At 48.0% G+C, this 27711-nt stretch overlaps 2 protein-coding genes across 2 annotated transcripts in view; one reads left to right on the top strand and one right to left on the bottom strand.

Annotated features, from left to right (window-relative positions):
• Positions 1 to 27711, top strand: part of LOC147646552 (maestro heat-like repeat-containing protein family member 7) — a 93469-nt gene that overhangs the window by 9953 nt on the left and 55805 nt on the right. The gene's annotated exons all lie outside the window — the stretch shown is intronic.
• LOC147646554 (maestro heat-like repeat-containing protein family member 7) lies at positions 15235 to 21260 on the bottom strand. Its single transcript, XM_086873232.1, has 16 exons — positions 20577 to 21260; positions 20319 to 20477; positions 19985 to 20049; positions 19726 to 19875; positions 19388 to 19536; positions 18936 to 19083; positions 18499 to 18686; positions 18272 to 18409; positions 17879 to 17993; positions 17570 to 17707; positions 17180 to 17356; positions 16888 to 17043; positions 16628 to 16729; positions 16302 to 16404; positions 15965 to 16021; positions 15235 to 15674 (listed from the first exon to the last, which is right to left on the bottom strand). The coding sequence occupies exons 1-16, from the start codon at positions 20698 to 20700 to the stop codon at positions 15475 to 15477; spliced, it is 2169 nt and encodes a 722-aa protein (XP_086729358.1). The 5' UTR covers positions 20701 to 21260; the 3' UTR covers positions 15235 to 15474.

The following is a 27711-nucleotide window of genomic DNA, read 5'->3' as shown; positions in this document are numbered from 1 at the left end:
GTGTGGGTGTGGGTGTGGGTGTGGGTGTGGGTGTGTTTATAATTGAAGTTTATACCTCCCTATAGTGGTTTTCCCTTTGTAAAAATGACTGAAAAGGGTAGTGCTGAAGTTAAAGCTGCATTTTATGCTCTGTTAGCAAAACACAATGCCAGACCTTCTGTGGGAGGGGAAAAGCAGGCGCTTAGTTAGTGGTTTAATTTGGAAAATGTGATTGATAGAGTGTGTTCTTTACAAGATGAAAGAAAATTTAAATTGGTCAAAAATCAAACTCTACTCTGCTCAGTTTTGGGAGCTTGTTTTACAGCAGCTCCAAAAACTGGCTTTAAGCAAAGAATTGAGGAAAGAAGAGGGGGAAACCTCTCTCCTGAATCAAATTTACCCTCCAAAAGAGCTAATTCATTCCAGTAGAAATGATGGACCTGTAAAAATGGCAGAAGAAAAATCAGAGAAAGCAAAGGTGTTAGATGCATTGGTTCTCTTAAGGAAAACCCAGACAAGAGAAAAGAAATCTCTCACTGCCAGTATTGGTGGTCACTGGAGATAAAGAAGGGGGTCCCCAGCAAGGTAATAGATGGCTTCTCACTTCAAAGTTGAGTGAAGTTGTTTCTAATTGGCACTGTCCCAAGTTCATTGTATGGAATGCCCCATTGGATAACCCAGCACAGCTCCACAGGCTCTGGGCTGTGAGCCAAAGCCGTCTCCTTCTCAGCTTCTGGGAGTGGAGCCCAAAGAGCCTCAGAATCAGGGAAACTGGGAACTCTGCCTCTCCTGGGTGAGCAGAGAGGCAGAGGTTGCTTTTATTTCAAATGCTCACGAGAAATAACAAAACTGGAGACATATTGATTACAGCAATAGTGTGTAGAGAATATTTGAACAGAAGGTGGGCATGATATTTTAGTAAAGGCCTGTCTGCACAAACCAGCTTTTGGTATAAGTTGTGATATTAAAGGCTCATGTCCTTGAAACTTTCCTGAAGCAGAGAGAATGAAGCAAAACAACATCCTTGCGTATAAGAGAAAAAATGTAAACCTGTGTGGATTAACCAAGAATAACTTGCTTAGCCCGGGGACCCTGTAAAACCCTATAAAAGTGTGCTAAAGATAGAAATAAACTATGTTCTCCATACTTCTGTGAAGGCTAGGCTGAATAGTCTGAGCGGTTTCTCAATAATAGTGGGTCCTATACATCCACTTTTTACTTTTGTAGTTAACACTGGAGCCCAAATTTCTGTGTTGACCAATAAAGACTAGTGAAGGATTTGAGAGCAATATATGGAATAACTAAAGATATTTACCCAGTGGTAGCTAATCCTTGCACATTGTTAACATCTCTAAAAGAGAAATAGAAATGGTTTACTGTACTTGATTTAAAAGATGCCTTTGTCTGCACACCCCTTGACAAAAAAAGTAGGAAACTGTTTGTCTTTGAGTGGAAAAGTCCAGAAAATAGAAGGAAAACTCAGCTCACCTGAACACGACTCCCACAAGGATACAAGAACAGTCCAACCCTATTTGGAAGCCAGCTGGGGAAGGAGCTGGAGATTTGGACTGAGAACGGGCAAGTACTGAGAAAACAATACCTGCTGTTACAGTATGTTGATGATATACTGATAGCTACAGAAGAGAAAACAACCTGCATAAAGGTACCAATTGAAATTTGAAATCAGCTGGGAATGGGAGGATATAAGGAGTCTAAAGAAAAGGCACAAATTGTCTGGCAGACTGTGATTTCCCTGGGATGTGAAATCTCACCAGGGCAATGTAAGCTGGGTACTAATTGTATTCAAGCTATTTGTGCTATTCCAGAACCCCAGAACGTGCATGAGCTGCGAGTCTTCCTTGGGATGACAGGGTGGTGCTGCCTGTGGATCATGGACTATGGACTAATTGCAAAAGCCCTGGATGAGGCCCAGAAGACGCAGCCGTTTACCTGGGGCAGAGCACAGAAGGAGGCCTTCCTCAAACTGAAGGAGGCATTGACAACTGCTCTGGCGTTCGGATTGCCAGATTTGTCCAGAGACTTCCAGCTGTTTGTGCATGAAAGACTACACCTAGCACTGGGAGTGCTGAGCCAAGGTTTGGGAAGCTGGGAAAGGCCGGTCGGCTGCTTTTCCAAACAGCTTGACAAGGGGAGTGCTGGATGGCCTTCATGCCTGCGGGCAGTTGCAGCCAGCGTGATGCTGCCACAAGAAGCCAGGAAACTCACCATGGGTAGACACATAGATGTCTCTGTGCCACACATGGTGAGCACTGTTTTAGAACAAAAGAGGGGCCATTGGCTATCTCCAAGCAGGATGATGAAATTCCAGGTAATCCTGACTGAGCAGGATGATGTCACACTAAAGACAACTGACCTCTTGAATGCAGCTCTGTTCCTGGGTACCACAACTGAAGAAGGCCCATTAGAGCATGACTGTGTAGAAGTAATAGGGGACACCTATTTGGCAAGAGAAGACCTGAAAGACATCCCACTGGAGCAAGCAGAGTGAGAGCTATTCACAGATGGAAGCAGCTTGGTGGAGAACGGGACCAGATACGCTGGATATGCGGTAACAATGGTCAGTGCAATAGTGGAGGCAAAAGCATTATCAGCAAATGCATCTGCCCAGAGGGCAGAACTGGTTGCCTTAAGCAGAGCACTAGAATTGAGTAAAGGGAAAAGGGGAAACATCTGGACTGGCTCAGAGTATGCTTTGGAGTAGTGCATGTCCACAGAGTGCTGTGGAAAGAAAGAAGACTGCTGTCTGCTCAAGGCACACACATTAAACATCAAGATGCAGTCCTGCAATTGATAAAAGCAATACAAAACCTGAACAAGTAGCAATTATGCACTGCAAAGGACACCAATCAGGAAACTCCAAAATTTGTGAAGGGAATCGAAAGGCAGACTGGACAGCTCGACAGATTGCTCGAGAAGTGCAAAGAACAATGGCATTGATATCTTTAAAAGTTAATGTATCTCAATTTAATTTGCTTCCAAAACAAATATATTCAATAGGAGATGAGAAATTGGGGCATTTGCTAAATGTTTTGAGTTTTGAGACAATTTAGGAAATTTCGTGTGATTTTTCTGGAATTTTGTGGACCTTTGTGTAGATTTTGTTGGATGTTTCTGGAATTTGTTAAGGTTTTGAGGAGATTTAGGGAATTTTGTGGGATTTTTCATGAATTTTTTTTATATTTGAGGATATTTTGTAGGATGTTGGTGGAATTTGGTAGGGTTTTGAAAAAAGTTAGGGATTTTTGTGAGATTTTCTGGGATTTTGAGGTAACTTGAAGAATTTTGAGGGATTTTTCTTAGATTTTCTGTGAATTGATGGAGATTTTGTGGGATGTTTCAGGAATTTGGTTGGGTTTTGAGAAGATTTAGGGGATTTGTGAGATTTCTCTGGAAATTTGTGGGGCTTATAAATTTTGTGGGATTTTTCTTAAATTGTGTGGACATTTGTGTAGATTTTTGTGAGATGGTCCTGGAATTTTGTGGGATATTGAGGAAATTTAGTGATTTTTGAGGGATTTTTCTTGAATTTTGTGGACATTCGTGTAGATTTTGTGGGATGTTGCAGGAATTTGGTAGAAATTTGAGAAGATTTAGGGAATTGTGTGGGGCTTTTCCAGAATTTTGTGGGATTTGGAGAAGACTTGAAGAAATTTGGGGGTTTTTTCCTAGATAATGTGGAAGTTCGTGGAGATATTTTTGCGACGTCTCTGGAATTTTGTAATGTTTTGAGAAGATTTAGGGAAGCGTGTTGCATTTTATGCAATTTTGTGGGGCTTTCCCAGAATTTTTTGCGATATTGAGGAGATTTTGTGGGATGTTTCTGGAATTTTGTGGGATTTTTGTGGGATTTGTACGAGACATGAAGAATTTTTGGGGATTTTTCTTAGATTTTTTTGGAAATTGTTGGAGATTTTGTGAGATGTTGCATGAATTTGGTTGTGTTTTGAGAACATTGAGGGAATTTTGTGGGATTTTCCTGGAATTTTGTGGAATTTCTCTAGAATTTTGTGGGATATTGAGGAGATTTTGTGAGATGTTTGTGGGATTTTGAGAAGACTTGAAGAATTTTGTGGGATTTTTCTTGAATTTTGTGGCAATTTGTAGACATTTTCTGGGATGTGGCTGGAGTTTGATCGAGTTTTGAGAAGATTCAAGGAATTTTGTAGCATTTTCCTGGAATTTTGATGATTTCTCTCGAATTCTGTAAGATTTGGAGGAGACTTGAAGAATTTTGAGGGAATTTTCTTAGATTTTGTGGGACATTTTTGGAGATTTTGTGAGATGGTTCTGGAATTTTGTGGGATATTGAGGAAATTTAGTGATTTTTGAGGGATTTTTCTTGAATTTTGTGGACATTTGTGAAGATTTTGTGGGATGGTGCAGGAATTTGGTTGTCTTTTGAGAAGATTTATGGAATTTTGTGGGATTTTTCTGGAATTTTGTGAAAATTCTCTAGAATATTTTGTGATATTGAGGAGATTTTGTGGGATGTTTGTGGGATGTTTGTGGAATTTGGAGGAGACTTGAAGAATTTTGAGGGATTTTTAGTAGATTTTGTGGAAATTGTTGGACATTTTGTGGGATGTTGCTGGAGTTTGGTAGGATTTTGAGAAGATTGAAGGAATTTTGTAACATTTTCCTGGAATTTTGAGGATTTCTCTTGAATTTCTTGGAATCTGGAGGAGACTTGAAGAATTTTGAGGGAATTTTCTTAGATTTGGTGGAAATTTGTGGGGGTTTTGTGAGATGTCTTTGGAATTTTGTAATGTTTTGAGAAGATTGTGGGAATTTTGTGAGGATTTTCCAGAATTTTGAGGGGCTTTCAAGAATTTTGTGGGAGTTTTCTTGAATTTTGTGGAAATTTGTTGATATTTTGTGAGATGGTTATAGAATTTTGTGGGATATTGAGGAAATTTAGTTAATTTTGTGGGATTTTTCTTGAATTTTGTGGACATTTGTAGAGATTTTGTGGGATGTTGCAGGAATTTAGTAGAAATTTGAGAAGATTTAGGGAATTGTGTGGGGCTTTTCCAGAATTTTGTGGGATTTTTCTTTGATAATGTGAAAATTGGTGGAGGTTTTGTGAGACGTCTCTGGAATTTTGTAATGTTTGGAGAAGATTTAGGGAATTTTGTGGCATTTTTCTGCAATTTTGTGGAATTTCTCTAGAATTTTCTGTGATATTGAGGAGATTTTGTGGGATGTTTCTGGAATTTTGTGGGATTTTTCTAGGATTTGGAGGAGACTTGAAGAATTTTGTGGGATTTTTCCTAGATTTTGTGGAAATTGGTGGAGATTTTGTGGGATATTGCAGGAATATGGTTGGGTTTTGAGTAAATTTGTGGAATTTTGTGAGATTTTTCTGCAATTTTGTGGGATGTTGTGGGATGTTTGTGGAATTTTGAGGAGACATGAAGTATTTTGTGGGATTTTTCTGGAATTTTGTGGCAATTTGTGGACATTTTGTGGGATGTGGCTGGAGTTTGGTCAGGTTTTGAGAAGATTCAAGGAATTTTGTAGCATTTTCCTGGAATTTTGAGGATTTCTCTCGAATTCTGTGAGATTTGGAGGAGACTTGAAGAATTTTGAGGGAATTTTCTTAGATTTTGTGGGACATTTGTGGAGATTTTGTGAGATGCCTGTGGAATTTTGTGGGATATTGAGGAAATTTAGTGATTTTTGTGGGATTTTTCTTGAATTTTGTGGACATTTGTGGAGATTTTGTAGGATGATGCAGGAATTTGGTTGTGTTTTGAGAAGATTGAGGGAATTTTGTGGCAATTCCTGGAATTTTGACGATTTCTCTTGAATTTTGTGGGATTTGGAGGAGACGTGACGAATTTTGAGGGATTTTTCCTAGATTTTGAGGAAATTGGTGGAGATTTTGTGAGGCGTCTCTGGAATTTTGTAATGTTTGGAGAAGGTTTAGGGAATTTTGTGGCATTTTTCTGCAATTTTGTGGACTTTCTCTAGAATTTTCTGTGATATTGAGGAGATTTTGTGGGATGTTTCTGGAATTTTGTGGGATTTTTCTGGGATTTGGAGGAGAGTTGGAGGATTGTGAGGGATTTTTCCTGGATTTTGTGGAAATTGGTGGAGATTTTGTGAGATGTTGCAGGAATTTGGTGGGGTTTTGAAAAAAATTTAGGGGATTTTGTGGGTTTTTTCTTAAATTTTTTTGGAATTTGTGGAGATTTTATCAAATGTTTCTGGAATTTGGTTGGGGTTTGAGAAGTTTCAAGGAATTTTTTGTATTATTGTGCAATTTCCTGGGATTTTTCTTGAATTTTGTGTATGTTGAGAAAACGTGAAGAATTTTGTGGTGTTTCACTGGATTTTTTTCTGGAATATTTCTGGAGTTTTTTCAAATTAGATTTTTGGTATATTTTTGGAATTTAGTGGAATTTTGTGTAATTGCATCAGATTTTTCTGTAATTTCTGGGGGTTTTGTGGAATTTTGTGAATTTTTTAAAGAATTTTGTGGGATATTTAAAAGCTTTAGAGATTTTTGTGGGATATTTCTATAATTTTGTGAGATATTTCTGGAATTTTCAGGATTTTGAGTCTGGTGAATTTGGTGGTATTTTTCTGGAATTTTGTGGGAATTTCAGGAGGTTTTGTGGGATTTTTGTGGAATTTTGTGGAGTTTTTCTGGAATTTTGTAGGATTTTGAGAACATTTGGGGCAATTTTTATGAAGATTTTGATAAAAAAGCTGGGAAAAAAGTGTTAAAACTGCTGAAATTTCAATAAACAAAGGAGAAAAGCAAAGCCATCCCAAGGGACCTAAACTGCGCGCTAAATCCGCATAGTTTGGCCTAACATCAGCCAAATGGGGTTAAAATCATCCCAAGGAGTCCAAAGTGCAACCACCAGGGCATAAAAATGCCCAAAGCGGTGTCAAACCCACTCCAAATGGCCTAAAATCACCCTGGGATCTCCCAAATGGGTGCAAGGTCCACCCTGAAAGTCGCTGGTTTTGCCTCAAATCACCCAAAAGGCCCCAACATCAGCCAAAGTGGCCTGAAACGCCCAAAAGGGACCTGAAATCACCCGAAAAGGGCTCGGTTCGAGCGGCACCCGGACTGGGAGCGAGACCCAGATGGAGACCGAGACCGAGACTGAGGCCTAGAGCGGGCCTGAGACTGGGACTGAATCCGGCACCGGCACCGAGAGCGGCACCGCTCCGGGACCGGGACTGAGACCGGGACCGGCACCGCTGCGCCATTGAGATCGACACCGGGACCGGAATCGGCTCCGGGAGTGCCCCGGGACTGCTCCGAGACTGAGAGCGAGGCCAGCACAGGGACTGGGATCAACACCAGGAGCGCTCCCAGAGCAGAACAGGGATCTCCGAGTGTTCTCAGTGTGGGAAGAGGTTTCCCAACAGATCCATTCTCTTCCGGCACTATCGGATTCACAGGGATGAGAGGCCTTTCCGCTGCCCCGACTGCGGGAAGGGCTTCAAGCACAACAGCAACCTGGTCAAACAGCGGCGCATCCACAGCGGGGAGAGGCCCCACGAGTGTTCCCAGTGTGGGAAGAGCTTCTCACAGAGCTCTCACTTGACCCGACACCAACGGAAGGGAAGCCCTGCGAGTGCCCTGAGTGCGGGAAGAGCTTCGTGCGCTGCTGCAGCTCCATCCCCCACTGGAGGAGCCACCTTGGGCACATTCCTGGGATCCACCTTGGCAATACACCTGGCTGCTAATCCTTCTCCTTTGGCCACAGTTTGCTTCTCATCTCCATCTCTTTGCACTCCAAAAGCCAGGAGGGATCCATCTGTCACCTCAAAACAACTCAATCCCACGCAAAACAGCTCCATTTGACCCCAAAAGGGCTCAATCCCAACTCCAAAGGGCTTGTTCCACCTCAGAAAATCTCAATCCCAGGCTAAAAGAATGGATCCGGAGAAATGCACAATGTCATTTATGACCTACACAACAGTAAGTGAGTAGAAATTTGCCCCTTGGAAGAAATGCTCCAGAGTATATAAAAATACAATATTGGGTTTCAATTACTTATGCTGAACAGCACTGGAAGAAATCCAGGTTGGAATTCTAATACCATTTCAGAGTGTCTTCGTTCTTGCTCCTCTAAGAACGTAAAAGCAATGATGCATTGACAGTCAAGGCAATGCAATATAAATGCAGTCTTAGGAAAAACCTAGAGATAATCCAAGTAAATTTGGAGAGCACACATTTCTCTGTATGTTGTACAGTTCCATACATATTGTTGTAATAAATATCTTTCTCATGGCATCAGTAATTACAGGAGCATGAAAGTAAAATGATCATTGCCTTCTCCCCCACCAGTTTTACTCTTTAAATAGATCTTTTAGAGATCAATGTACTTATCCAAAAGAGGACTGAGGGGTTATTTGATCATAGTTTCTAACTGCCTTCTCAGGGTAAAAGTACAGGATATGAAATAACTCTTTCATCTAGCAGCAAACAATACTATGGGTACAAAAGATACAAAAATTCAGGAGAAAATACTTATCAAACTTTTTTTTTTTTTTTTTTTTTTTTTTTTAATATGGAGTGAATGGCCAGTAACTCAAAACATGAAGAAAAGAGTAGATGCCTCATAACTCAATGTCATCAAAGCCAGACTGAATGCTTCTGTGGAAAATCCCAAGCACTAGGTCTAAGTTGTGGCCTTGCAATCAAAACTAACCGATGTGACTGGCCCTAATCGCTTGTGTCTTTAAAACCAACTTCTCCCTCTAATTTGCATTTCTACCTTGCCTTGTATAATGCTGATAGTTTTCATTCACCTATTGAAATACTTCTTCAATTCAAAGCAATGTATGTACTTGACCGTGAGAAATGCACAAACAAGGCTGGGAAATATTTTCATATGTATCCTCTAATTTGGACAAGTAGATACACGGATAAAAGCTGAGATGGGCCAAATAAATTTAGCAGAAGCATGTGAGGACATAATCAGCAGAGTCTGCTGGTGATGCAGAATTGTAGAGGTCAACACTAAGAAAAAAAGTCAAGCTGGACACAAGTATAGGTTTGGACAGAAGTGGGGGGAGAGCAGCCCTACAGAAAAGGATCTGGGGGAGTTGGCTAAAGAGGAGTCAGCAGTGTGCCCCCAGGGAACGTCATGCTGGGGCAAATGAAACACAGCATCATTAATTGGTCAAAAGGGGGAATTACCCAGCAGTGCTGGCAGCTGGGGGAAATGAGGCTGAGCAGCAAACTCTTTGCTCTCTCCAAACACCTGAGGAAGGCAAGGTGCTGATCTCTTCTCCCCGGTATCCAGTGATAAGACAGATGGGAATGGTTCCAAACTGAGCTAGATGAGGTTTAGCAAGCATTTTTATCAATAGACATGGGTCAAACACTTCCTAACAGGCTTCCGAAAGAGATGATTGATGGTTCCAAGCCTGTCTGTTTGAGAGGTACTTGGACAATGAGCTGAATAACATTCTTAACATTTTGCTCAGCCCTGAATTGATTCAAGCAGCTGAAGGAGGCCATGGGACTGCTGGAGATCATGGATAGGATCAGAGGGCTGGAATACCTCTCCTACGATGACAAGCTGAGAGAGTTTGGTTTGTTCAGCCTGGAGAACAGAAGGTTCTGGGGCAACCTTAAAGCACCTTAAAGGGGGGCTCCAAGAAAGCTGGAGAGACTTTTAAAGGACATGTAGTGATAGGATAAGGGGAAATGGCTTGAAACCATAGAAAGTACATTTAGATGAAATGTTAGAAATTCTTTAGGGTGAGGCTGGTGAGGCACTGGAACAGGCTGCCCAGAGAAGCCGTGGGTGCTCCGTGCCTGAAAGTGTTCAAGAGCAGGCTGGACAGGCTTGGAGTAACCTGCTCTAGAGGAAGGTGTCCCTGCCCGTGGCAGCGTGATTGGAACTAGATGATCTTCAAAGTCCCTTCCAACCCAAGCCATTCTATGATTCTGTCGTTCTATGACTGGTGTAGGACTCTTCCAACTGAAATAGTTTTTTCCACTTTTTTTTGTTGTGTGACCTTCATGACTCACTGCTCAGCTCACTGAGGCAATCTGCCTTCCCAACAGGAACAGAAATGGAAAGCCCCATGAAACACTCATCTTAGATGATTTCACACAGCTCAGTCTCCTGGGAAAATACGGCTAAGCAGCTTTTCCAGTCCGTGCACAGTTCTTCATTGACATAATGCATGAATTTGAAGCAGGGCCATCACCTCAGGGTTACTGTAAACTTCCAGACATGGGTGTCACAAGAAACATCGGACTCATATTTGTATTCCAAGTCCATCAGTCTAAGAAAACAGATCTCCTTGCAGAACCACTCTATATCTCAAATATTGAGCTGCCTGCCTTTGCAGGAATAGCTCAAATTGTTCCTGTGTGAAGAAATGCCCTCATACGTAACTTAAATATATACTTTTACAGGAACTTGATCTCAAAGTATGGCTGAGTGGAGCACTTGGTGCTTAAAATGGCAGCAAACTTGTGTTAGTGCTATTCACAGATAGATCCATCCCGAGCAATTCCTTTGATCCTTAACTCTTTCACACTCCCATCCTTGTCATCTCCCTACTTAGCTGCCTACAGACACTCCATCTTAAAATTCAAATAGTTATGTTATTGGAGACACCTTTAATTTTCTGACACCTCTACTTCTCTGACACCTCTCCATATTTTTCTTTACTGTTTGCCACAGACCCTGGAGCACTGTCCCATTCCTGCCCCTCCATCCTCTCCTCCCCCCAATCCCAGACGAAAAATCCTATTTTAAGAAAAATCCTATTAAGAAAAAATCCTATTTTTTCTTACCTTCTATCCTCTTGTCTTTTTCCACCTCCATATATGCATCTAGAGACATACACACTATTTTTGTTTGGCTGTGGAAAGTTTGTCTTTTCAGTTCCTTACAAAGTATTTGAAAAGGTAGCATTTTTTTACATTTAATTAAAGGCCATAAAATATCCCAAATGATGCCTTAGAGAAAAAGGCAGCAAACACTGTTGAAAGTCCTGGCTTGTGGTCACTGATGGAAATCCAGCCCCTTAGCCAAGTGGAAGGGGCATAGCCCATGTATTTGGAATGACAGTTCTGTGTTCTCTTGGTTAGATTGTGCTCCTGTTATGGAATAAACTGATGAAGTCCTCCAAGAAAGATGAAGCTGTGGTTGGTTGTTTGGGCTTTTAAAAATGATGATTTTTAAATGACACATTGTGGCATCTCCCTATGGCCACAGACTTGCAGCCAGAAGTTACACAGAAAAAAAGGACTGTAGTCTGTCTGCTTTCAAATGTCACACCTGCACTGTGTGAAGAACTCCTGGTGACATTGAGGCCATTTAATTTTGGACCATCTATTCCTGTTATATGGCAGAGACTAATAACTTTGAACAGTAGCACAGGTCCCGGCAGGTGCCTTGTTTTCCTTGGGCAGCCTTGGCGAGGGGCAGGAGCTTGTGGGCACAGGTGGCTGGTGTGCTCTGTGTGCCTTGTGTGCCTGGCCTGGTGTGGGTTTTGTGCTTTGTGTGGCCTGTGTGCTGCTGGCTGTGGCTCCGAGTCCGCTGTGGCCATAGGCAGCCCTGGTGGCCGGGCTGTGTGCTCTGCGTGTCTGGGCTGTGTTGGTGAGGCTGCGGGGCACGGCAGGAAGGTGAGCGCTCCTGAGAGGGGAAGCAGCGCCTACGGCCAGAGCGCCCTGAGAGCGCCCGATCCCGCCTGATCTCGGAAGCTCAGCAGGGTCATGTAAATCATGTAGGACTTTTCTCCTAACATGAGTATCCTGGGGATTTCTCAGAGCTGTTTTAAAGGAAAATACAGGACAATGTCCTGGATTCCTTCTTTATGTTCCTAGAAAACCTTCTGCCAAGCTGCTTGCCTGTGTCTTCACTATCTAGCCTGAGACTTGGGTGACTAATCCTATTAATTAAGGAAGCATTATGATTAATAGCTCCTTGGATCAGTCAAAGGTAGATAACATGTTGGAGTCTGAGTGTGTCCCCTTGTTTTTAATACTTAGTTCTAGGATTCAAAGAAACACTGAATTTCATATAATACGAAATTCATGAGCATGTTTTCATGGTGATACATGAAAACAAATGTTAAAGTTAGATAGGAAAAGTGTGAGTGTGTAGATTAGAAAGTTTTCTAAATCACGGGGTGAAAAAGTAGTTTAGAGAACAAGAGACAAGATGGAGGATTTAGGGTTTTTTTCTCTTGTCCTTCTTCTTTCTTCTTCATGTTCTTCTCCTAGGGGTTTTTGGGTAGTAGGAGGTGATTAGATAGAAAATACCGTAGTGCAGCACACAGGTGTTGGGTCGTTGGGTCACTAAGAAAAATAACTTCCTGCAAAAGCTTACTAAATCTCCACCATTTCCCACTAAATCCAAGAAAAATCCCTCAAAATTCTTCAAGTCTCCTCCAAATCCCACAAAAATCCCACAAAATTCCAGAAACATCCCACAAAATCTCCTCAATATCCCACAAAATTCTGGAAAAGCCTCAAAAAATTCCAGAAAAATCCCACAACATTCCCTATAACTTCTCAAAATTCTACCAAATTCCAGCAACATCCACAACATATCCAAAAATGTCCACAAAATTTCACAAAATCCCACAAAATTCCAGGAAAATCTGATGAAATTGTTAGCATTCAGGAACACACATCATCACAGAATGATTATATGAAGGTGCTTTATTGAAGAGCTCTGGGTGTCAGAGATCAAAATCGGACCCATCTTGGTTTTGAGTTGAACATGTTTTATACTCTATCGTTATACAACTTAGATATTAATTATTAAGCTTACATTGTTCTATTGTATGCATTGTTTTTACCCAAGCATGGATTTCTCGTGTTCCCCTCTCAACCCCCTAACATTGTTCCTCATGTTCTTTAAACAATAATTATATCTAATCACATCTAACAATTCTATCATTTATCATATATTGATTACACAGGTGCAGTTTCACATGATCTTTAGCAAGCACAAGGCCTAACATTTCCCAGGGCCTGCCTACTTTTCCCAGGGCTTGTCAAGCCTAACTTTCTTTCTGAGTTCCCGAATTTCCTAAGATTTTAAAATGTTTTACGATCACCTCCAGATACAAAGAGTCCTGCCTGAACAGTCACAGAGCTACACCTGTTTTTAACTGTAACTTTTATAAATTTTTCCAGAGCCTGCTGGCTGTGTTCAAGGTTTTCTCCCTATTTCCTCCCTAGTGCACATTCTCCAGAAACTCTGCTTTTACATCCTTTTGCATTGATTAAAGTTACCTGCAATGACGAGTCAATCCAAACCCTGGGAAAACTTGAACTTAAATGTGTACCTAGGCAAAATATTTACCTCCCACATCTGAAGCCATGAGCTGCCAAGTACTGTCCCCACTGTCATACCCTGTCCCCTGGAGGTCTGCTGATTCCATTTCAAAGGGGTTGCCAATGAAAACAAGTTTGAATATTTTTGTAGTTTCCACATTGGAATTAAAAGCCTTGACTAGAAAAATCACAAGTCAAGATTTCTAGGATTCTTCCATACCAAAGCTGTCATTCTCACCCTGGATTTTAGAGTGTCTGAACAGTCAGACAAGGTTTTAGTTTTAGACACTACAGACAAAGTCCCTGCTGTTCAGCGATCCCATTCCATCAGCATATAGTCCTGATGATTCCCTTAGGCAGGAGCAGCAAAGGCAAGAATGAGCCAAACAAGCTGTTCCTGTGTTCTCATGTCCGGCACAGCAGTAACTGGGAGTTCAAGAATGGATTCAGGAGACAATGGGTGCACAGGGAGCCACCAAGGCTTTGGGATGCTGAAATGGACCAGCCTGGTGCCTGTGCCCGGGCTGCACCGCGCTGAGCTCCAGCTGGACAATCTAACAAGGGTTGAATGGACACACCATGGGCCACTGGAGACTCCTACTCCTAGTTCTGTGAGCTACACTATTCACCTGTCATTCACCAGATGATTCTTTCATCTTTGCTTGAAATCCAGGAGAGGAAAAGGTCAACATGGAAAAGTGTTCTCCCAGTTCTAGTGACACCTTGTGCCTGCATACCACCTGTGCCCATGGCAGGGTGGCTGGAGACTGGATGATGTTGATGCTACTTTGCAACACCAAGTGCTCAGGGATTCTGGGATTGCCCAAGTGGAGAGCAAAACTGAGCCGTGTAAGTCCCTGCTTTTTTTCAGCGCATGCTGCTTCTTCCTTTGTTCCAAGCAAGTCCAGGATTTGGTTTCATGTGTCTTTAAGGTGCCTGGACAGATGAGAGGGAGGGCAGCTGCCCCATCAGACTCTCTCTCTCTCTCTCTCTCTCTCTCTCTCTCTCTCTCTCACTCAGGATGGTGCCAATGCCACTGCCTTGGGACACCTGAGTGTGGAAGGCGAGCTCGCCCTCAAGCACGGCCATCCAAGTCAGTCATGGGCACAGGCTGCAGCTGAAGCTGGCAAGTGTTGCTGTGAGGCTGCAAGTGAAGAGAAAGCCATTGTGGCCAACTCTGCTGAAGCCTTTTGCCAAAGCAAAGGCAATTGTGCCCACAGCCTCCCCCTGTTTGGCACCCGGCTGCTGCGGACGCCTCAGTGCGCAGGTGCCGACGTTGGGGCTGCTGCTGTTCCTGGGCACACTCTGCTGCTGTTTCTGTGGGCTCCAGAGCCGCTTGGGCAGCAGCCACTGTCCCCACCCTCCCGCTGGGGTGATGTCCCAGCCTCCAGGCATTCTGCTGCAGGCCTGGGGGACATTTTGGGGAAGCACCGGAGCAGCCGGGTGTCAGGGACCAGGCGGCTGCCCAGGGGCTGCTTATGGCCTCTGACACCCAATTCCTCAGGGCTTCCCACCACCCCGGCTCCTCCAGGGCCTTCTGTCCCCTTGGAACCTCCTGCCACCCACTCCCTCACACATCCCCCTCGTGCCTTCCCACTGCCTTGTCCCGTCTGGGCCTCCGCAGCCCCTCATCCCTTCACGGCCGCCCAGCACCCCGTGCCCTCAGGGGCTCCCCCAGCCTGGCCCGGCAGCAGCGCCGCAGCCCCACAGGAGCTCCAGCAGCTCCTCAGCCATCACGGCAGCAACACACGGGCAGCAGGACACAGATGGCGCTTCCTGCCTGCCACAGGGCTTGTGGCTTCAGCACAACCACCAAAGGCCAAGGGGCTTCTGGCCATTTCCCCTGCGCCACTGCACGCCCCGGCAGGTTGCTGAACACAAGAACCCTTTTCCCTCTCTTCCCCTATGCCCCTCACACCCTGGGCAGCAAAAGAAAGGTCTTGGGACTCTTGTGGTTTATAACATATCCTATATTATTTACATACTAGATGGAAACGAAACGAAGCAAAGAACAATCTCTATGAAAAAAAAAATAACAGATGGCCCATGTGGCCCCAGAAGATAGAGCCTCTCAGCCCTAACATATCCTATATTATTTACATACTAAAAAGAAAAAAACAGAAGAAAACAATTCTTATGAAATTAAAAATCCTGGCTTGCCCAGGTGGCCCCAGCAAACAGAACGTCCCAAATCATCTCTGAGCACATCTCCAGCAGTGCAGCCAGCCCAAGCCCGACAGACGAGGCCGTGTCCTCCATGCCCTGAGGATTTGGTCTTGCATCCTCTGCAGGATGGAATATCGGGCACTCTGGATGGCCCGGAGGACATACAGCGTCTCAAGTGCCAGGTCTGACACGGCACCGCTTCTGTCCTCCGTCAGGCGTTCGAGGGCTGCAAGAGAGACGAACAGAGCCACGGTCACACCCCAGAGCTGAGGGGGCCCAGCGAGAGCCCCCTGCCAGGGCCATGCCAGCCGGCTCTTGCCTTGGCCAGGAGGGAGCAGGGACCAAGGGGGTCAGCCCAAAGCTGCTGGCCACAAATGCCCCCCGTGGCCCTGAAATCTCACTGTGCTCTGCCCACGCCGCCCCTCATCGGGACAGGGAGCAGAGCCCTCCACAGCCTGGCCAGGGCTTGCAGCTGCCCCCGACAGCCACCGCTGTCAGCCCGCTGTCCTGGCTCACCTCTGCACAACACCTGGAGCTCTGCCTGCTGCCCCCTCAGCTGCTCCCCGGCCATCCCTGAGAACACAGAGCCTGTCAGGGTCCCAGCAGCACAGATCCCTGCCAGCGACGCTGCCAGCCCTGTGGCCACACGGCCTCCTGCCTCGGCAGGGCTCAGCCCGGGCCCTTGCCGCACCCTGACCCAGCCCAAGGGCACGGCTGCCAGAGGCCGGCAGCAGCAGCCCCGAGGGCAGCCGGGGCTCCAGGGCGCCGGGCCCGGGTGCCGCTGCCGGCGCAGCAGCCGGGGCTGGGGCCGAGCTGCGGCGGGGCGGGGAGGGAGCCCGGGCTCGGGACTCACCGATGACCCTGATGGCCGCCGCTCGCAGGGTCTCCTGTGGGTCCTGCAGGTACTGCAGGGCCCGGCGCAGGTGCTCGGCCAAGGGGATCCTGTGGTCGGCCAGCTGGAGAAAGCGGCAGGAGGGAAGGGTTGGCGCGGGCTCTGCCCCTCGGCCGGGCGCTGCAGCCTGCGGCCAGTCCCGGCCTCCCGTGCCCGGCCAGCCCTGAGAAGCCGTGCGGCCCCCGGGTGCAGCAGTGGGCAAGGGCACAGCTGCCAGCCCCACACACTGAGCACCGGGGCCAGGGGGCTTCTCTAGCCTTTGGCTGGCACTTGCAGACTGCCCTTACCACGAGCTTGGCAAACTTCCACAGTTTCTCCTTCCTCACAGGTTTTTCCAGGTCTGGCCTCTTCAGAAAGCCAGCCGCGCGAAGGAGCGTTGTCCGAGAGGCCTGGGGAGCAGCAGAGAGCCGCAAATGGCCCCACAAGGCAGGGCACAGGAGTGTCCCAGTGCCAAGGGCTGGAGGAGGCTGCAGCCTGCAAGCCCGCGTCAGGGCAGGAGGCAGCTGAGCCCCCTGCCAAGGCGCAGCAGCAGCCCAGGAGTCCTCACCTCTGCCACATGCCGATTCTCATCTTGGCAGTGGAAAAAGAGTGGGAGCAGGCTCTGGTACACTCGTTCCTTCAGGGGCTTTCTTCCTTCTTCTTCTGCCGAAGACATCACTCTTCGAAGGAGAGACATGGAGAGCAGCTGCACCTGGCTATCAGGCTGTATGAAAGGAAGGAAGGAAAAATGACCTCATCATTGGCTTCTTGTGGCCCACATTGGCGCAGGCCTGCAAATGCACAGGGCACAAAGTGTCCGGGCAGCAGGCAGTGGCCGTGGCTGGGGCACAGAGCCTTACATTGTCCAGGAGTTTCAGGAGCGGCTCAGCCAGCTGCAGGGCCCTGCGCCAGGATATTGGGGTGTCTTCATCCGTGAAAATATAGCTCAGGAGAGCAATGCTCATCCTGGCCACGTCACTGTCCAAGTCCCACAGGAGGTGCACTAGTCTTCCTGTCAGGCTCTGAATTCTTTCGGCCTGTGCAGAACACAAGGGTGTGAAAGCCCGGGCAGCTGCTGCAGGGCCCAGAGGCCAAAGCCCTTTCCCAAAGCACTCGGGCAGCTGAAGCAGGAGGCAGGAGAGCTGGGAGGAGCTGCCTCAGTGCCCAAGGCAAAGGCCAGCCAAGGCCAAGTGACAGCATTGCCCAGCCTCATGCTGCCCACACGGCTTCAGCTGCTGCCCCCTTCTCACCATGGAGGGACGGTCCCTTAGCAGGAGGAGAGCCCTGAGCACCTGGTGATGCATGTCTGTGGAATTGTACCACAGGTACTTATACAAGATGTCCATTAGGCTGTCACCACAGTCACTCAAGTCCAGGCAATCTAGGAGCTGAAAGGCACAGGGCAGTGAGAGGGGAGCCGGCCGCAGGAGCCTGGAAGTGCGCAGGGCTGGGCCCAGGCAGCAGCACAGGGCGCGGGTGCCGTCGCAGGCAGCTGTGGCTATGCAAGGGGACAGGGCTGGCAGGGAGCTGAGCGAGGTAGTGCTGGCCATCAGGCTCACCTCCACAAGGAATGCCATGGCAGAGACATCCCAGAGTGGCAACGGTTTGCTGAGCACCTCAAGCAGGTAGCTTAAAATGCCTTTACACAAGTGGGCGGATGCACGGCGCATTACCCTGGAAGGCAGAAAATGGCACAAAGAGTCTCAGCAAGGGTGCGAAAAACCTCTCCCAGGACTGATGGACACAGTTGTCCTATTGCCCCAGCACCCTGTGAGGGGATGTGGGCCCGTGAGATGTGGCTGCTCCTGGGCACCCTCCTCTCACAGCCTTTTGCAGTCTCCTTGGCCATCCCTCGGTGACGAGGCCCTCAGGCCCATGGCCACGGGGACTGTGGGGGGCATCCCGGGCAGGGGGCACAAATGTCGGAGGCTGTGGGGAGAAGGGGGGCTCACCTGGCCAGCAGACCCACGGCATAGTGGTGGGTGTCAGCACAGAGCAGCGTGTCCCAGCCACGCTTGCGTTCCATTGCCACCACCACATGCTCCAAGTGGAGACTGCAGAGCAGGGCCTTCAGGGTCTGCACTGCAAACCTGTGTGCACAGCAAAGCCCAGGTGACGCTGGGAGCGCTGGCTCCGAGGCTGGGGAAGTGGCAGGGACAGGAGGAGTGGCATGGAGCACCTGTTGGGGCTGGTGGAGAGGCCGTGTTGCTCCTGGCATTCCTTCCAGAAGGTATGGACGTCCTCTGTCATATACAAAGTACTGAAGTACGTTTGGAAGAGCAGATGCACGAAGAGGCGGGGGAAATAGACTGTGAGGATCTGTGGGCAACAGGGCCCCTGGAGGATCTTCCACATCACCAGAGTTGCCTGCAGAGGACAAAGCAGCCCGAGACAGCGCTCAGTGCCGGGGCGTCCGTGTGGCAGGGCCTGAGCGTGGCAGGGAGAGGCCGGGGGAGACGCAGGGGGAGCAGCGGGCCTGGTGGCCCTAAAGCTGCCCCTAGGCCAGGTTTGTGGCCAGTGCCTGAAGCAGGGAGATGCAGTGGGGGAAGGAGGCAACAGAGCTGCTGGAGAGGCGGCCGGCCTTGCGGTGAGCAAAGGCCAGCTCCAGAAACTCACAGTCAGGGAAAAGACAGCCGCCTTGTCCCCATCAGAGGTGCCCAGGTTTTTCTGCGGCCAGCTCCCCACCACATTGACGAGGAGCGGTGTCACTTCCTCTGAAATCCAGGGCGAGAGCAAGATGGTCGTCCACATGGCCATAGCAGCTCTGCGGGGTCAGACACAGCACCGTGGGCTGGGCAGCAGCGGGGAGCTGAGCTGGCCGCCAGCTCTGCCTGTGCCCACTGGCCCTGAGCGGCAGCAGCAGCCAGGCAGCCCAGCCCTGTGGGGACAGGCCCCTGAGGGGCAGGCTGGCAGCACGGCAGCGGGCTCGGGGGCCGACTTTGTAGCAGGGCTGGCAAAGGGAGCAGCCAGAGGGCCCTGGAACTCTGTGTTGCTCACAGCCCTGGGCCGGGCTGTACAGGGTGATGGGCTGGGGAGCCCTGAGGCCTCGGGGCAGCTGGGCCCCATACCTGTCACACGTTGGGGCCACCCGCAGGAGAGTGATGGCCACATCATCAGGCTCTGCCTCGGCCACTTGCATCAGGGCCCAGTCCATCCTGTGCTCAGCAGCCTCATTGGCCATGAGCCACTGGTGGATGTACCTCACCACGCCGGGCACCTGGAGAAGGCACAGGGAGACTTGGAATGCTAGCAGAGGGAGTCAGCAATGTGCCCAGCTTCTTCCCCAGACAAGTGCTTCTCTTCCAGCACGCTGCCATGGCCTCAAAAGCTTCAAGTGAGCAGCAGGCGTGGCTTGGGAAAGCCAAGCAATTGCTGGAGGATCAAAGGTTGGCAACAGGCTGCTTACTTGCTCTGGATTGAAAAGAGCCGTCTCTACAAGCAGATCCAGCTGGGCAGCGCTGCTTTGTTCTACCAAGACCTCTGAGGATGCTTTGATCTCAGTGTCCATGGGACTGGTCTCTTCCTTGCCAATCCTCTTGATGTATTGGTAAAGAAACTGTAGGAGAAGGGCAGGAAGGCAGGGAAGTTGCATGGAGTGCTCCAAGTGCGGTGCTGGGCTGAGCAGTGCCAGCAGGTCCAGCGCAGGTGGGGATGGCTGCAGGTACCTGCGCTGCTCTGCGGAAGCGGCCACGGGCGGTGTCCTGCTCTTGTGCGCCGTCCATGGCTGCATCTGGCAAAGAGCAGCCAGAGCTGAGGGGCTGCAGGAGAGGCGGGAGAGCACAGCCCAGCCCTGCGTTCCCCAGGCAGGGACAGTCCCGGGATGCCCCAGGGGATGCAGAACGGCCACTGCTGTGGGGGCATCCCCAGCCCCTTTTTTGTGCTGTCCATGGGTGTGTGTCCACAGGACAGTGTGGGATGGGATGAGATGGGATGCAATGGGATGGGATGGGGCCAAGATGGCCGCAGGCACCAGCCCTGGGGCCCAGCTCTGCCACTCACCCTCCTCCAGCGGCTGCAACTGCTGCACCTCTTCGGTCTCTGGTGCTGGGGCAGCTCCAGGGCCTTCTTCCTCGACCTCCTCCTCTTCCTCCTCCACCCAGGCCAGCTTGGGCACTCTTGGGGGTCGCTGCTCCATATCTTCCTCCAGACTCTCCAATCCTTTCCATAGGAACAGCACCAGGGGATGGCATGGCAAGGAATGGGATGGGGCCAAGCTGGCAACAGGCACTAGCCCTAAGGCCGAGCTCTGCAACTCACCCTCCTGTGGTGCCTGGAACTCCTGCACCTCTTCAGACTCCTGTGCCAGGACAGCTCCAGAGCCTTCTTCTTCCTCCTCCTCAAGCCAGGCCAACTTGGGCACTCTTGGGGGTCGCTGCTCCATGGCAGTGACTGGATTTCTGGCTACTTGCAGGAGAGATGGCTCGGAAAAGGTCGGAGTCAGCAAGTCCTGCAGTCGTGCCTGGAAGGCACCTGCAAGACTCAAGTCCTGGCAAGACTGCAAGACAGCGAGTCCTGCACTTGGGTCTTGAGGGCTCCTGCCACAAGGACAGGAGGCTCCTCGACAGGGACTGTGGTCTGGTCTCAAGGGCAGAGACTGCAGGGATGGGCAACACGTCGGAAAAGCTCCGGGTCACCAAGTCCCACGGTCTGCCCTCAAGAGAACCTTAAGAAGGAAGCCTCGGGAAGGCCACAAGTCAGCAAGACCTGTGGTCTGGCCTCGAGGTCACCTGTAGGAATAGTGCTTCAGAAAAGCTCCAGGTCCGACACAAAGGAGTGCGCTGTGCGGGGGCTCCTCACAGCACCGCTCTGGCGCGTCCTGACCCGTCGCGTGCACCGAGCACTGTGGCGTGGCCCTGTCACCGCCAGCTCCTATGTCAGCACGTGTCACAAAGGGCCCTTTGACATCTGCTCCCGTTGCCACCATCCCACGGTGACCGTGCTGCAGCGTGTCACAAAGGGCCCTTGCACACCCTGCCCTCCGCCCTGGGGCCGCCCCCATCCCCCCCCAAGTGGCCCAGCTTGGAAGGAATCCCTTGCCCAAAGTGTCTAAGACAGCCTGACGGGATCTTTAGGAACAGCTTGTTAGAAATGAAATGGAGTCAAATTTATCAATAAGAATTTTATTGAAAACTTTGTAAAATTTTCTCATGCAAATGTCTCGGTTTTTGGAGACAGGTGTCTGCTAGGGAGGGCAGGAGCCTCCCTTGGAATGAAAAATGTGGACCCCCTCCCTCCGAATTATGATAATCCTGAAATCAAGGGGCTCTCAGGCAGAGATCTGGGGATAGGAATAACAGTTCTTCACTAGTATTTATAACCAGGCAAACAAACAACAATAACTACAGCATTAGCAAGAAAACAGAGCCAGGGACCCCGTGACAGCTTTCTGGGCTGAGACGGGAAAGGATGGAGGAGAGGCTTTGTTTCACAAACCCCCTCAGGTTGGCAGTCAGTGCTGGTGCTCCTGCAGGGCTCTGAGGAACACTCAGCTGGAACAGCAGGGATGAGCTGAGATCCCGGGCCAGTGGCTGAGGTGGATCAGCAGCTCCGTGGCGATGGCTGGCACTGCCACACGTCCCGGCAGGACAGGGGGTGCGAGGCCACCAACGAAGAGGGAAGAAGGAGAAGAAGCAGCAGCTCCATCTGGGTGATGGCGAAATTCCCTTCTCCCCACCACAACAGCTCTGCACCCAAAGTGTTCTTCTCCGAAGCTGAAGAAGACACCAAACTGTCCCCACCCTCCCCTTTTCCTGCCCCCTTCCCCCCCTGGGCCCAGCCAAACTCTTTATCTTTCCTCAAGCACACACCAGGTACCCGCAGTTAAGTTTTCCCTGCAAGTCATGAGTAAAAATTCCACAGGCAAGCCAGAACTAAATAGAAAATAAAGGACACCTAACCCCCAACACCTGTAAGTTGTATCTTGAGAGTCAGCCAGGATCTTTGTTTGCCAGAAACACCTCTGAAGTTTAATCAAGGCATTAGTCATCAAAATTATTTTGAAAATTTAAAGATCAAAGTAGCCAAAATACTCAATGTAACTAATTGCTGGGTATGTTCTCAGCTCAGGTTGGGAGGAATGGGGTTCCCTCGGAGGGCTCACCCTGTGGGGTGGCCAAAACTCTGTCAATGGGCTCTGACTTGTAACGGATCCAGTGCAGGGACACTGACAGAAAACTGTGCTGTGGAACACAGGAATGCAATTATCAGTTTTACAGGATTGACTGAGATTTCCCTTCCGGAGAAACCAAGCCCTGTTCTAGCTGGAGGCCACAATGTGAAAGGATTTCTGTGCTTTACCATCACAAGCTTACTCCTTCTTTTTCCTCACTCTCATTCATGTTAGGAACAATAATTCTGTTGTCCATGGAGCTGGCACCTTTTGAATTCCAGAATAATGTCCCCAAGGTCCTTTGCTGTTCAGCTTTACCGCGCTGTCTGTGGCTAACAAGGCTTGCTGGGGTCCTTTTCCCTTCGGCTGGAGAGGTGCCGGGTCCCAGTCCCTGCGGGACAGCCAGGCTCCTGGCTGGAATTGGTGTGGAAGTCCCTCAGGGTCACATCAGCCTTCACATGGAGCCCCGTGGATCTGAGCATTTTCCAAAGGGGCCGTTGGGGCAAACAGGGAGATTTGGTCTGGCAGGGTCTGTAAAACAATATCCCATCCCATCGACTTGTTCTGGCAGAGAACACTTGGCTGCAGGGACATATTCCCATTGTTCCTGCCCAGGTCTCAGGATTCAAACAGTGTTGTCTTTGCCCAGAGCTGTTCCTTCAGCTGGCTTGGGAGGGCCATTTGGCCTCTGGACCCACACTCTGGCTCCTTTATTAGGACTGCTGGGTCCAAACTCTTTTTATCCACAAATGGAGGCAATTTGAAGTGGATATTCTTTCTTCACAATTATTTTTTCAATTGCGATATCAATATTTCTTCTACCTTGTCATGGGGTTGAACAATCAAATCTTGTTCACTATTGTTTAACAGACTTACTTCAATTTCTCCTTGATAATCTGCATCAATTCCTCCTCCCGTGACATGAACCCTTTGCAAGGCCAAGCTCCAGTGAGCAGTTATCAAACCAAAGTGTCCTGGAGGAATCTTAATTCTTATTCCTGTATTGTAAACTGTCATTTGCTTCTGATTTCTCCTAATGAATTCCAGTGCATGAAGGTCCAGCCCTGCAGCCTCTGGGGTGGCCCTGGCAGGGGCCATCACAGCCAGAACAATTTCCCAGGCAGTCCAAGTCTCACTGTCCATGGCTGTGTTTGCAAATTGGGTGCAGCCGTGCACACCCAGGGGTTTCCATTTCCCAGTGGGCCCATTGTTAAGGGCATGGAGCCCATCTGGGAGATGGGTTCTCCACTGGGACAGGTTCCCATCTCCTCATTTTATCAGCTGCTCTTTTAACAATTGTTCAACCAATCCTGTAGCTTGTAGATCGTGTGGTACGTGAAAAACCCAGCAGTCTTAATGACTGTGTTTTTCCCAGGAACAGACAAAGCATTCCACATCACAGCATTGCCAAACCCTATAAAAATTGCCAGTTTTATCCCTTCCTCCTTTATTCTGTGTATACAGTTCACAAAGTTTACCATTGACATTTGGGTCTTTGCTAGTCCTTTTTTGTAGGGTATTTTAGTGTTACAGTGAGCAGCCAAAGGTAATGTCATGGGGTAGCTTTACCTTTAAGACAGCTTAGAGGGAGAGAAAGTTGAAGCTGCTGGTGGCTGATGGGAGTTTTTCCTCCCGATCAATTATCAGTCATTTCCAAGAATTGACAGCAGATCTGACTATTAAAAAGTGAATTCCACTTGTAAACACCCCCTTAAGAAGTTGTAAGAGACGGTCCGAAGATTCCCTCATCTGTCTCACAACCGTCTCAAGGACAGAGACTGAGACCCTGAATATCACAAGGGACTTGGTTTGGGGGTTTGGGCCTAGCTGAGATGGATGTTTGCTCAGTGATTGTTTGCAGGAGGTTGCACGGTACACTGCTCTCGTTCCTGCTGGTGAGCAGAGGCTTGGTAACCTGCGCAACGGGTTTTCCACGACTCATGGCTCTCATTCCTGCTGGTGAGCAGAGGCTTGTGCCTGGTACCCTGTGCAATGGGTTTTCCACAACACCTTGTCCTTGTTCCTGCTGGTGAGCAAAGACTTGCAAGACATGGATCGCTCTGTACCCTACACCTGCTCCCTGCGCAATGGAATTTCATTACAATGATCATCAGTCTCATCTGGTTTTGGCCCTGCGCCCCTCGCTTTGCAAAAGACTATAAAATTATACCCCAAACTCACCTTCCTTTGAGATCTCCCCAACGGACAGAAGACTCTGCGTCGTTGGACGGCTGAGTGGACTTCAACGTTGGTAGCTATAATCCCCTTACTCTCTTTTCCTTATGCTTTGCTTTCTCTTTTCTTTCCCTCTATCGCATATTAGTGCTGATGAGCACTCAATAAACTGTGTTTTCTTGTTTAAGTCCTTGGTTTGCTGATAATCTTTTGTACTCTAAGACCGGCTAAAAGAACCACATCACGAATCCCACCTTGCGGATCGTGACATAAATTGGCGTCACGGACAGGATTCTGAGAGACAGAAGGGGTTGCAGGTTGTTGTGCAGTCTGTATCAGGGGAAGGACGTTTCGCTTCAGCCGCACCTAGCCTGCCACGCTGGTGAGCAGTGTCTAGAAAGCAAGGGAGGCGACTCGAATTTCTCACAAACTGCACACGCCCAGGTGAAAAGCACCCCTACACTCATTTGAAGGCTCTGTCTTCAGAATTTTACACGGGATCTTTGAGTACAAAAGGTGGGACTTACTGGTTTTTTATATTTTGACTGCTTGGTGTAGCGGAGAGTCTGAATTTTAACATAAAGGTGTGCCTCCCAAGCAGATTTGGTCTCTCCACCCACGACAGGGGGGAACGCAGCGTTGGCTGCGTCTGATGTAGTGTAACTGAGTTTTACCTCCCTGTAGTGGTTCTGTGTACTGTTACGTGTTTTTGATGAATTTTGACTGCTTGGTGTAGCGGAGAGTCTGAATTTTAACATAAAGGTGTGCCTCCCAAGCAGATTTGGTCTCTCCACCCACGACAGGGGGGAACGCAGCGTTGGCTGCGTCTGATGTAGTGTAACGGAGTTTTACCTCCCTGTAGTGGTTCTGTGTACTGTTACGTGTTTTTGATGAATTTTGACTGCTTGGTGTAGCGGAGAGTCTGAATTTTAACATAAAGGTGTGCCTCCCAAGCAGATTTGGTCTCTCCACCCACGGCAGGGGGGAACGCAGCGTTGGCTGCGTCTGATGTAGTGTGAGTTTTACCTCCCTGTAGTGGTTCTGTGTACTGTTATGTGTTTTTGATGAATTTTGACTGCTTGGTGTAGTAAAGAGACAACTTGAATTTTAACATAAAGGGGTGCCTCCCAAGCAGATTTTGTCTCTTCATCCATACAGGGACGCGAAGGGTGACGTGGCAAAGGCTGCGTCTGTGCGTAACTTAAGTCTTACCTCCCTGTAGTGGTACTGAACCCTTCACACACACAAACATGAGTGAACACTCTGAAAACTCTAGTATAAAAGATAAAGCTGCATTCATTGCTTTGTTAGCAAAACACAATGCTAAGCCCTCCCCAGCTGGGGAAGAATGGGCTCAAAATAATTGGTTTAACCTGGAAAATGTAACTGATAGAATTTGCTCCCTGCAACATGAGGCAAAATTCAAATTTGGCCGTAATAAAACCATAATTTGTTCTGTATTGGGAGCTTGCCTTACGTCAGCTGTAGAGGCTCGCACGAGACGAAGGCAGGAAGAAAATGCAATTATTGAATCCCTACAAAATTTAGTTGAAAGTTTGCAAAATGAAAATAATTTGTTACGAACTGCTCTGAGTGAGGAGTGTGCCAAAAATTCACAGTGTGCTGATTCCTTTAAGGAGTCGCTGGAAAAAGAAACTCCTCAGATAAATCACAAATATTCTCAAGCAGAATTACATTTGGTAAAAAACTGTGGTGAAAACTGTTGCTCCCAAATAAGACCTTTGATTAAAACAGAATATAACTATATCAATGATGAAGATCTTGATCCACATATAACCACTAAAGAAATCCCGTACACTGCTACTGAATTGGCTAAGTTAAAAAAGGAGTATGGGCGTCTCCCTCACGAGTCAGAGACAGAATATGTATTTCGAGTGTCTCTCACAGGGGGAGATCAAATTCGATTATCTGAACAAGAAGCAAGTGGTTACTGGGGACATGGTGTTTTCATAACAACAGGAGATAACCACAACCCATGGTCCCTAACACAGCGAGCTGCATATTGGGCAGGGGGATTTAACCCCCTGGAAAGGGGAGATCCTGTAGCTCTAACCGGCTCCCCAGACCAAATTCTCAAAAACATGCATAAGGCAGCTTGTCTACAACTGATTTATGAAAGAAAATTAATTGTTGGTTATGAATCACCAATTTTGTTACCTGTGAAAGCTGAAATTATGACCCCTTTAATTTGTGGTCTTTCAGAATCACTGAAACCTACAGCAATTCTCCTCCAAACAACCATAGATGATATCCTTGTGGGAGGAGATGAAAAAGAAGTAATAAAAAATAAAGATGCTGAAAAGAGGTGCACTACCTGGGAAAAGGGATTGTTGGTAGTTAATCCAGCTCTCATAGAAGTAGAAAAAATTACACAACAACAACCAATTGCATTAAAAGGCCCTTTTGAAATTACTAAGACAGCCACTGCTGGGACTCTCCACCCTGACGGGGTGGCCCAGAGGGCCACAGTGAGGAAGTGGTATGCCCAGATTGAACATGACTCTAACATCTTCTCAATAACAGAAGGAGCTGTAAAAAATCAAGTGATACAAAAAACTGAGAGCTTAAGTAGCAGCCATGACAAACCTGACTTGATAATTAAAGAAACCCCTCCCAACATAAAAACAGAAAAAGGTAGGCTGATTTCTAGCCTACAGTATTGGTGGAACTTGGGGGTGAAGAAAGGGGTACCGAAGGGTTTAATGGTTAACCTGCCGCTTAAAAAATTAAGTAAATTGGTCTCTCAGTGGCAGGATTCCATCCCCATTGTACCAAGCGCTCCACCTCACCCTCAACTGATTCTGGGCAGTGGGCCAAAGCAACACCACTCACAGGTTCTGGACAGTGAGCAAAAACAATCAGCAAACTCTTGGTTCACTGATACCTCTGCCAAACGAGAGGGAGAGGTGTGGAGGTGTGGGGCAGTAGCCCTCCACCTTTCCTCTGCTGAACAAATCGCTACTGAGGAAGAAAGCAGCACTCAGGCTGCAGAGCTGATAGCTGTTTGGAGTGTTTTCCAACATGAGGTACAGAATACCTCCCTTGTCTGTATTTACACTAACTCCTCTGCTATGTTCAAGGGATATA

This window comes from Cyanistes caeruleus, unplaced genomic scaffold, assembly GCF_971803275.1.
Source record: "Cyanistes caeruleus unplaced genomic scaffold, bCyaCae1.hap1.1 HAP1_SCAFFOLD_91, whole genome shotgun sequence".
NCBI classification, from domain to species: Eukaryota; Metazoa; Chordata; class Aves; order Passeriformes; family Paridae; genus Cyanistes; species Cyanistes caeruleus.
This window is presented reverse-complemented; position numbering and strand designations above follow the sequence as displayed.